The 11,619-nt window shown below is 40.1% G+C and overlaps 1 protein-coding gene across 3 annotated transcripts; it reads right to left on the minus strand.

Moving 5' to 3' along the window:
• Nucleotides 1–2,049: 2,049 nt before the first annotated feature.
• On the minus strand, nucleotides 2,050–11,136 carry atg10 (ATG10 autophagy related 10 homolog (S. cerevisiae)). Of its 3 annotated transcripts, none has more exons than XM_061890467.1 (7): nucleotides 10,984–11,136; nucleotides 8,167–8,293; nucleotides 8,010–8,105; nucleotides 7,808–7,943; nucleotides 7,645–7,742; nucleotides 7,486–7,583; nucleotides 2,050–2,187 (listed from the first exon to the last, which is right to left on the minus strand). In XM_061890467.1, the coding sequence occupies exons 2-7, from the start codon at nucleotides 8,269–8,271 to the stop codon at nucleotides 2,184–2,186; spliced, it is 537 nt and encodes a 178-aa protein (XP_061746451.1). In that variant the 5' UTR covers nucleotides 8,272–8,293; nucleotides 10,984–11,136; the 3' UTR covers nucleotides 2,050–2,183. The 3 variants fall into 3 exon arrangements, with proteins under 3 accessions (XP_061746451.1, XP_061746449.1, XP_061746450.1); XM_061890465.1 differs by having other exon boundaries at nucleotides 2,050–4,824; XM_061890466.1 differs by lacking the exon at nucleotides 2,050–2,187 and adding an exon at nucleotides 4,738–4,865.
• Between the last annotated feature and the right edge of the window lie 483 nt (nucleotides 11,137–11,619).

Below are 11,619 nucleotides of genomic sequence, written 5' to 3' on the forward strand. Positions count from 1 at the left end.
ATTTTTAAAAATTTTTTTTAAAAAGAAGGGTTTTTAAGCGTTTTTTAAAAAAGCATTCACAGTCTGTGGTGCCCTCAGGTGGTCAGGGAAAGCGTTCCACAGACTGGGAGTCTCCCATTGTTCGTAGCTTCGTCCTCTGAGGTTAGCCTGTCTACACCTTAGCATCAACTATTTTGTCACTTGTTGAATGACACCTGTTAGCATGCTAGCTTCGTCTTCTTTTTTTAGCTACTTTTGTCATATTATTGTACTTGATACATGCCAACATTAGCATACTAGCAATTTAAAAATGAAATTTTCAGGTACAAACCTCAGCGTAATATACATTAACATGCTAACATTAGCATACTAGCTTTTATAAGCTAATTTAGCTGGTACACACCTCACAGTAATATAATACATTGACATGCTAACGTTAGCATACTGGCTTTTGGAAGCTAATTTAGCAGGTACAAGCCTTAGAGTAATATATTTGGTACTTTACATTTGCTATAGTTTGTATTTTAACATGCTTACATTACCGTAGTCACTTTTTTCTACACTAATTTAACATTTTTTAACATTAACATACTAGCTTTTTTTAGGCTAATTTAGCAGTTACACACCTCAGAGTAATATATTTGGTACTTTACACTTGTTGTAGTGAGCATTTTAACATGCTAACATTAGCATAGTCACTTTTTTTCTACACTAATTTAACATTTTCTAACATTAACATACTAGCTTTTTTTAGGCTAATTTAGCAGTTACACACAGAGTAATATATTTGGTACTTTACACTTGTTATAGTGACCATTTTAACATGCTAACATTAGCATAGTCACTTTTTTTCTGCACTAATTTAACACTTATACACCTCAGTGTCATATTTTTTAGGTATTTCACTAAAGTTAAATATAAGCATGCTATTGTTACATGTTAGCATAACAGCTTATTAAGCAAATTTTTCAGGTATACACGTCAGTCATGTTTTGGTGCTTGATACATGTTAAAGTTAGCATGGTAGCATTTTTAAAACCATTTTTCAGGTACACACCTCAAATAAATATAATATATTGACATGCTAACATTAGCATACCGAATTTTGTACGCTAATTTATCAGGTACACACCTCAGAGTGATATATTTGGTACTTTACACTCGTTTTAGTTAGCATTTTAGCATACTAACATTGGCATATAAACTTTTTTCTGAGCTAATTTAACCCTTTTTTTTTAGGTATTTCACCAATGCTAACTGTAAGCATGCTAATGTGAGTGAGTTAACAAGGTACTGTTAGCCTACTAGCTATATTTTTTTTTACTTTTTTAGCTAATGTTAATCATTCTACTTATACTATTTGAAGGTACATGGCCAATGTGCTGTTTTTGTAGGTATACACCTCTGTCATATTTTGGTACTTGATACATGCTAAAGTTAGCATGGCAGCATTTTTCAACAACATATTCAGGTACACACCTTGGAGTAATATATTTTGGTACTTGACGCTCGTTATAATTAGCATTTTAAAATGCTAACATTAGCATTTAAACTTTTTTCTGTGCAAATTTAACATTTTTTTTTAGGTATTTCACCAATGCTAACAGTAAGCATGCTAATGTTAGTGGTTAACAAGGTACTGTTAGCCTGCTGGCTTTATTTATTAATCTATTTGAGCTCATTTTGCTCGCTGTTCTACTTATGTTATTTGACGCTACATGGCCAGTGTGCTAACTGTTTTTTTAGGTATACACCTCAGTCATATTTTGGTACATGCTAACATTAGCATGGTAGCATTTTTAAACAACATATTCAGGTAAACACCTCAGAGTAATATATTTTGGTCCCTGACAACTCATTATAGTTAGCATTTTAACATGCTAACATTAGCATAGTAACTTTTTTTTTTAGCTATTTTAACATTTTTAAATTAAAAAAGTAGCATCATTGAGAATATAGTTTACATATCCAATATTTTCTTTGAAATTATAGAATAAACATTGTCATAAAATGTGACTTGATAATAATAATAATAATATAATACTAAATAATGTAATATTTGACCAACTATGAAGGAAAATTAACTTTAATGGTAAACTACAATAGTGCAATTCTCTGGAGAACAGCTCCCTCTGGTGGTTGCCGCAACACATTACATTTAATAGACTTTAATAGCAGCAAAATGCATTAAACCAACAATATCTTCATCTGAACAAAACAAGAGTGACAGCCAAACAAAAGAAAAGAAAAATAGAAACATGGTCTGAGAGAAAAGAAGCAAAAACTTAAAATATGATGCTTCAGTGCAATACATAACTTGAAGATGCACTTTCAGGTGAGATTGTGTCTATGTGCCCATCATTATAGGCTTGAAAAATACAAAATTAGGAAAAATGTTAGCATGTTCACATTAGCATTTTAACTGGTGAAGATCTAGCATACTTCTAAGAAGGTGCCAAGTAACAGAAAGCAGGATTATTGGGTTAAAAATACAAAATTAGGAAGAATGTTAGCTTGTTGACATTAGCCTGCTAACTGGTGAAAAGCTAGTATACTTTTAGGAAGGCGCCAATTAACAGAAACCATGATTATTGGGTTAAAAATACAAAATTAGGAAAAATGTTAGCATTTGACATCAGCATGCTAACTGGTGAAGATCTAGCGTATTTCTGAGAAGGCTCAAATGAACAGAAACCAGGATTATTTGGGTTAAAAAAATACCAAAATTAGGAAAATTGTTAGCATGTTGACATTGGCATGCTAACTGGTGAAAAGCTAACATACATCTAAGAAGGCGCCAATTAACAGAAACCATGATAATTGGATTAAAAATACAAAATTAGGAAAAATGTTAGCATTTTAACATTAGCATGCTAACTGGTGAAGTTATAGCATATTTCTAAGAACGCTCAAATTAACAGAAACCATGATTATTTGGGTTAAAAAAATACCAAAATTAGGAAAAATGTTAGCATGTTGACATTAGCATGCTAACTGGTGAAAAGTTAGCATACTTCTAAGAAGGTGCCAAGTCACAGAAACCATCATTATTGGGTTAAAAATACAAAATTAGGAAGAATGTTAGCATGTTGACATTAGCATGCTAACTGGTGAAGATCGAACATATTTGTAAGAAGGCTCAAATGAACAGAAACCAGGATTATTTGGGTTGAAAAAATACCAAAATTAGGAAAAATGTTAGCATGTTGACATTAAGCATGCTAACTGGTGAAAAGTTAGCATACTTCTAAGAAGGTGCCAAGTCACAGAAACCATCATTAGTGGGTTAAAAATACAAAATTAGGGCGAATGTTAGCATGTTGACATTAGCATGCTAACTGGTGAAAAGCTAGCATACTTCTAAGAAGGCGCCAATTAACAGAAACCATGATTATTGGGTCAAAAAATACAAAATTAAGAGAAATGTTAGCATGTTGACATTAGCATGCTAACCGGTGAGAAGCGAGCATACATCTAAGAAGGAGGCAATTAACAGAAACCATGATTATTGGGTTAAAAATACAAAATTTGGAAAATTATTCGCATGTTGACATTAGCATGCTAACTGGTGAAGATTGAGCATACTTCAAAGAAGGCGACAATTAGCAGAAACCAGGATTATTGGGTTAAAAAATACAAACATTTAGAAAAATGTTAGCATGTTGACATTAGCAGGCTAACTGTTGAAGAGCTAACATACTTCTTAAAGGTGCAAAGTAACGGACAAAATGATTATTGGGTTAAAAAAATACAAAAACGAGGAAAAATGTTAGCGTGTTGACAATAGCATGCTAACTGGTGAAGAGGTAGCATACTTCTAAGAAGGAGGGAATTAACAGAAACCATCATTATTGGGTTGAAAAATTTAAACATTTGGAAAAATGTCAGCATGTTGACATTAGCATGCTAACTGGTGAGGAGCTAGCATACTTCTAAGAAGGTGCCAAGTAATGGAAACCAGGATTATTGGGTTAAAAAATACAAACATTTTGAAAATTTTAAGCATGTTGACATTAGCATGCTAAAAGGTGAAGAGCTAGCATACTTCTAAGAAGGTGGCAATTGACAAAAACCATGATTATTGGATTCAAAATACAACAATTTAAGAAAGATGTTGGCATGTGGATATTAGCATGCTAAGGGGTGAAGACTTAGCATACTTCTAAGAGGGCGCTAATTAACAAACACCAGGATTGTTGGGTTAAAAATTTTAAAAATATGAAAAATGTTAAGATGATGACATTAGCATGCTAACCGGTGAAGAGCTGGCATACTTCTTAAAGGTGCCAAGTAACGGAAACCATGATTATTGGGTTAAAAAAATACAAAAACGAGGAAAAATGTTAGAATGTTGACATTAGCATTCTAACTGGTGAAGATCTAGCATATGTCTCAAAAAGAGCCAACAAACAGAAACAATGATTATTGGGTTAAAAAATATAAACATTTTGAAAAATGTTAGCATGTTGACATTAGCATGCTAACTGTTGAAGATCTAGCACCAATTAACAGAAACCAGGATTATTGGGTTGAAAATACAAAATTATGAAAAATGTTAGCATGTTGACATTAGCATGCTAATTGGTGAGGAGCTAGCATACTTCTAAGAAGGTGCAAAGTAACGGAAACCATGATTATTGGGCTAAAAAATACCAAAATGAGGAAAAAAGTTAGCCTTTTGACATTAGCATGCTAACTGTACTGATAAAAAATACAAAGGTGGACAAGTCTTAGGGGCGTTGCCATGGTGACGAAGGATGCCGCAGGGTCAAATACTCCAGGGGGACTTCCAAGCCCAGCAGGGGTCCCACCGTGCTGAGCCAGGTCAGCATGTAGTTGACTGGCCTGCACACAAGTCATCCACATGTCAGAGTCCAAGGTGGCCCCTGGGGGCAATTTGCCAAATGGGCAGAACAAGTCATCAAAACTTGGAATCCATGGATAGATCTGAGGTTGGTGTAGAGATGTCAGCTAATGTAGGACTTATTTGGAACACTTTTATGAGTGGGAGCCTTTTGGGTCCCTGAGAGTTTTAGTGGGTCGGGTCGTGGAGGCAGCAGCCTAAGCTGGGAAGCCCAGACTTCCCTCTAACCAGCCACTTCGTCCAGCTCCTCTCCGGGGGTTCCCGGAGGCGTTTCCAGGCCAGCCGGGAGACATAGTCTTCCCAACATGTCCTGGGTCTTCCACGTGTCCTCCTACCAGTCGGAAGTGGCCTAAACAACTCCCTAGGGAGGCGTTCGGGTGGCATCCTGACCAGATGCCCGAACCACCTCATCTGGCTCCTCTCCATGTGGAGGAGCAGCGGCAAAGGGCAGCCTTGGCACGGTCCAACCCTCACTGGAAACGGACCAAGCTCTGACCCTGATCATACAGGGAGCGGACCGCCACAATCAGACAGTCCGATACCCCATAGTCTCTGAGCACTCCCCACAGGACTTCCCGGGGGACACGATCGAAGGCCTTCTCCTAGTCCACAAAACACATGTAGACTGGTTGGGCAAACTCCAATGCACCCTCAAGGACCTTGCCGAGAGTATAGAGCTGGTCCCCAGTTCCACGACCAGGAGGATCCCCACTCTGTTCCTCCTGAATCTGAGGTTCTACTATCGTGCGTTGCCTCCTCTCCAGTACACCTGAATAGACCTTACCGGGAAGACTGAGGAGTGTGATCCCACGATAGTTGGAACACACCCTCCGGTTCTCCTTCTTAAAGAGAGGAACCACCACTTAGGTCTGCCAATCCAGAGGTACCGCCCCCGATGTCCACGCGATGTTGCAGAGTCTTGTCAACCAAGACAGCCCCACAGCATCCAGAGACTTAAGGAACTCTGGGCGGATCTTATCCATCTGCCACCGAGCAGCATTTTAACTACCTTGGCAACATCTTCCCCAGAAATGGGAGAGCCCACCACAGATTCCCCAGGCACTGCTTCCTCATAGGAAGACATGTTAGTGGGATTGAGGAGGTCTTCGAAGTATTCCCCCCACCGATCCACAACATCTGCAGTCGAGATCAGCAGAACACCATCCGCACCATACACGGTGTTGACAGTGGACTGCTTCCCCTTCCTGAGGCGGCGGATGGTGGTCCAGAATCACTTCGAAGCCGAACTCCTCCCATGTCTGAGTTTTTGCCTTTGCGACCGCTGAAGCCGCACACCGCTTGGCCTGTCGGTACCTGTCCGCTGCCTCCGGAGTCCCTTGAGCCAGAAAGACCCGATAGGACTCTTTCTTTAGTTTGACGGCATCCCTCGCCGCTGGTGTCCACCAGCGACTTCTTGGATTACAGCCACGACAGGCACCAACTACCTTGCGGCCACAGCTCCAATCGGCCGCCTTGACAATAGAGGTACAGAACATGGTCCACTCGGACTCAATGTCCAGCACCTCCATTATTTCATGTTCAAAGTTCTTCCGGAGGTGGGAATTGAAACTCTCCGACAGACGTTCCCAGCAGACCCTCACAATGCGCTTGGGCCTGCCAGGTCTGTCCGGCATCCTCCCCCACCATCGCAGCCAACTCACCACCAGGTGGTGATCGGTAGAAAGCTCCGCCCCTCTCTTCGTATGAGGCCGCAAATCCGATGACACAACTGCAAAGTCGAGCATGGAACTGCGGCCTAAGGTGTCCTGGTGCCAAGTGCACATATGGACACCCTTATGTTTGAACATGGTGTTTTTTATGGACATTCTGTGACCAGCACTAAAGTCCAATAACAAAACACCATTCGGGTTCCGATCCGGGCTGCCATTCTTTCTAATAACGCCTCTCCAGGTTTCACTGTCGTTGCCAACATGAGCGTTGAAGTCCCCCAGTAGGACAAGGGAATCACCCGAGGGACAACTCTCCAGTACTCCCTTGAGTGTACCCAAAAAGGGTGGGTACTCTGAACTGCTGTTTGGTGCGTAAGCACTAACAACGGTCGGGACCCGTCCCCCAACCCAAAGGCAGAGGGAAGCTACCCTCTCGTCCACTGGACTGAACTCCATCGTGCAGGCTTTGAGCCGGGGGGAAAACCAGAATTGCCACCCCGGCTCGTTGCCTCTCACTGTGTGCAACGCCAGAGTGGAAGAGAGTCCAGCCCCTCTCGAGAGAACTGGTTCCAGAGCCCTTGCTGTGCGTCGAAGTGAGTCTGACTATATCTAGCCCGAACTTCTCCACCTCACGCACAAGCTCAGGCTCCATCCCCCCCACCGAGGTCACGTTCCACGGCCCAAGAGCTAACTTATGTAGCCGAGGATCGGACCGCCAAGTGCCCTGCCTTCGGCTGCCGCCCAGCTCACGATGCACCTGACCTCTATGGTGAGCCGATTGAAGGGGGGACCCATGTTGCCTCTCCGAGCTGTGCTTGGCCATCAGGCGCTCGCCATCTTGTCCCACCTCCGGGCCTGGCTCCAGAGGGGGGCCCCTAGGACCTTTTTGGGGTCCTAGTCATAGTCCTACATGGTTTTGAGAATGTAGACGCATGCTTGGTACGAGAGCGTGCAGGAGTGCCGACATCGTACCTGTGTTGCTGCTGTGCCGAGTGCATGAGTGCCGACATCAGGTGGTCCGTCTTACACGGGTGCAGCATGAAGAAGGGCTGGCCCAGAACCGGATGTTCCTGACACGTAAACCACCAGAGTCAGACCGAGTCCCTGCACCTGGCCCCGCCTCACCTTCACCTGCTGCGTGATGCTCGTCAGGGGACTGTGCCGCACGCGGGACCTGAAGTGTGGGTGGACGGAACCCCAGACCTCCTCCAGGGACAGGCTCCTCCCCTCTGACATGGAGACACAGGAAGTGGAAACATCAACGCAGACGACGGCGAAGAAGGGACAAACTCACCCAGAGTGGACGCTCGAAAGTACAAGACCGGGGTCATGAAGCTGCACGAGTACAGGATGTGATATTCGTACTGAAGCGCACAAGTGCTGCCTTCGGACTCTGCAGCGGTATCGGTATCATCGCCCTCTGAGACGTCCTGCGGAGAAGACGCTTACTTGGCGCAATGCATTCTGGGATAACACCGCTGACTCCCTTCATCTACCTCAGAGTCGGAGCCGGATCCTTTGAGGTCCTGATCTCCCGACTGGATGAGGACCGACCTGAGAGCGGTCTTCTTCAAGTAGCCTTCCTCCGAGCCCTGAGCCAGACAAAGTGAAAGTGAAAGTGGTCCCAAGCGCAAGCCGGTCCTGGGTCCTCACCTGGACACGCTCCCAGCTCCAGCCGTCGCGCAGCCGATCGGACGTCTTCAGGAAGACCTGGCACAGGTGTCGGAAGTCCTCCTCGGACTGAAGACTTGGACTCATCTCTGCGCTGGCGGAAAGAAGCCTTTCAAAATAAGAGTGGTGGAATAGTCCTTGTCAATTGTGGACTTGGTACTTGACACAGGCTAACATTAGCATGCTAACTTTTTAGGAGAATTTTACATGTATTTTTAAAAGTAAGGCATACACCTTACAACCTGGTACGTGACACATGCTAACTGTTATTCCAACGTAAACATAATAACAACTGGGTGGTGTTACTCCACCTAAACATAATTAACAAAATTAAGTGGTGTTATTCCACCTTCAACATAAACATAATCAAAACAATGAGGTGGTGTTATTCCACCTAAACATAATAAAAACAATGAAGTTGTGTTAATCCACCTAAACATAATTTAAAAATAGATTAGGAGGTGTTATTCCATCTGAACATAATAAAAACAACTGGGTGGTGTAAATCCACAAAAACACAATAAAAACAAATAGGTGGTGTTATTCCACCTTCAACATACACATAATAAAAACGAATAGGTGGTGTTATTCCACCTAAACATAATAACAAAAATAAGGAGGTTTAATTCCACCTAAACATAATAAAAACAATTAGGTGGTGTTATTCCACCTAAACATAATTTAAAAATAAATTAGGAGGTGTTATTCCATCTGAACATAATAAAAACAACTGGGTGGTGTAAATCCACAAAAACACAATAAAAACAAATAGGTGGTGTTATTCCACCTTCAACATAAACATAATAAAAACGACAAGGTGGTGTTATTCCACCTAAACATAATAACAAAAATAAGCTGGTTTAATTCCACCTAAAAATAATAAAAACAATTAGGTGGTGTTATTCCACCTAAAAATAATTTAAAAATAAATTAGGAGGTGTTATTCCATCTGAAAATAATAAAAACAACTGGGTGATGTAAATCCACAAAAACACAGTAAAAACAAATAGGTGGTGTTATTCCACCTTCAACATAAACATAATAAAAACGACAAGGTGGTGTTATTCCACCTAAACATAATAACAAAAATAAGGTGGTTTAATTCCACCTAAAAATAATAAAAAAAATTAGGTGGTGTTATTCCACCTAAAAATAATTTAAAAATAAATTAGGAGGTGTTATTCCATCTGAACATAATAAAAACAACTGGGTGATGTAAATCCACAAAAACACAGTAAAAACAAATAGGTGGTGTTATTCCACCTTCAACATAAACATAATAAAAACGACTAGGTGGTGTTATTCCACCTAAACATAATAACAAAAATAAGTGGGTTTAATTCCACCTAAACATAATAAAAACAAATAGGTGGTGTTATTCCACCTGAACATAATTTTTTTTTAAATTAGGTGGTGTTATTCCATCTGAACATAATAAAAACAACTGGGTGGTGTTATTCCACCTTCAACATAAACATAACAAAAACGACTAGGTGGTGTTATTCCACCTAAACATAATAACAAAAATAAGGTGGTGAAATTCCACCTAAACATAATAAAAACAACTACGTGGTGTTATTCCACCTTCAACATAATAAAAACAATGATGTGTTGTTATTCCACCTAAACATAATAAAAACAATAAGTTGGTGGTGTTATTCCATCTAAACACAATAAAACAATGAGGTGGTGTTATTCCACCTACAACATAATAAAAAAACAATTAGGTGGTGTTTTCCCACCTCCAACATAAACATAATAAAAACAATTAGGTGGTGTTATTCCACCTTCAACATAAACTGAATAAAACAATTAGGTGGTGTTATTCTACCTAAACATGATAAAAACAATTAGGTGGTGTTATTCCACCTTCAACATAAACATAATAAAACAACTAGGTGGTGTTATTCCACCAAAACATAATAAAAATAAGGTGGTTTAATTCCACCTAAACATAATAAAAACAAATAGGTGGTGTTATTCCACCTTCAACATAAACATAATAAAAACGACTAGGTGGTGTTATTCCACCTAAACATAACAAAAATAAGGTGTAATTCCACCTAAACATAATAAAAACAACTAGGTGGTGTTATTCCACCTAAACATAATAAAAACAATGAGGTGGTGTTATTCCACCTCCAACATAATAAAAAACAACTGGATGTTTTTCCACCTCCAACATAAACATAATAAAAACAGTTAGGTGGTGTTGTTCGACCTAAACATAATAAAAGCCATTTGGTGGTGTTATTCCACCTTCAACAGAAACATAATAAAACATTAGGTGGTATTATTCCATCCAAAACGTAATAAAAACAATTAGGTGGTGTTATTCCACCTAAACACAATAACAACAATGAGGTGGTGTTGTTCCACCTCCAACATAAAAATAGTAAAAAGCAAGCAGATGGTGTAATATCACTTAAACATAAATATACGCGGTAGTGTTAATCCACCTCCAACCTAAGGGGGCGCGCGAGTTACTTTTTCTGTTTTCGTCTCCTTTATGTCGGCAGCGAAGTAAGAACATACAGAAGTAAACAAGGTGCTAAAAAGAAACTTATACAAAAACAACAATATTGGCTATTATTTTGATACTTTGACTCAGTAACGTGAGACACAACAACGTCACTAACATTTATCACACAACAACGTCGTTAACATTTTGACACAACAACGTTACTAACATTTATCACACGGCGACGCTGTTCGTTCAACTATTTGGTTGAGATGAAACGTCCTTTTAAGGAGAAGCAGAGTCATCAAACATATGTTTTTAACAAAGTGAGTGCTTACCTTGCGACAAATATTATTCCAACATGTCAGTAAAAGATATAAGCTATCATAAGATGTGAAGATGTTCCAACATGGCGCAGCGTCTTCTTCCTGTGCTGACCCACGTCATACAAAACTAGCCCGGAAGTGACGTCATTCTAAACAGGATGCAGTTGACGTACCCGCGCGGCGGCCATGTTGGTGGGGGCCAAGTCCCCGTTCAAGCCAATGCAACACCACGCGTGGATCTCAACTTTTGCTCATTTCTCGATCAATTTTCAGGGGTTTTACTTTGTTGGCGACCAAATGTCAACATTGGGATTTCTACTTGTGCTGCTCAGTCCCTAAAATGTTTGATCAAACAGGAGGACTGGAGTTAGTCGTGAATTAAGTCTTTCTATCATGCTTGATGATTTCAAGTCTTATATTGACATCTTTATAATGACAATAAATCATATTTCATGATATCAAGGGTTATATTTACATTTTATAATGACAATAAATCATATTTGATGATATAAAGTCTTGTATTTACATCTTTATTTGGATAATAAATCATATTTGATGATATAAAGTCTTATATGGAAATCTTTATATTGATAATACAGTGTTTCCCCCAGAAAATGTGTTAGTTAAGGTGGTGTCTAACCCGGCGGA

The sequence above is a fragment of the Nerophis ophidion genome, linkage group LG28 (assembly GCF_033978795.1).
Source record: "Nerophis ophidion isolate RoL-2023_Sa linkage group LG28, RoL_Noph_v1.0, whole genome shotgun sequence".
Classification (NCBI taxonomy): domain Eukaryota; kingdom Metazoa; phylum Chordata; class Actinopteri; order Syngnathiformes; family Syngnathidae; genus Nerophis; species Nerophis ophidion.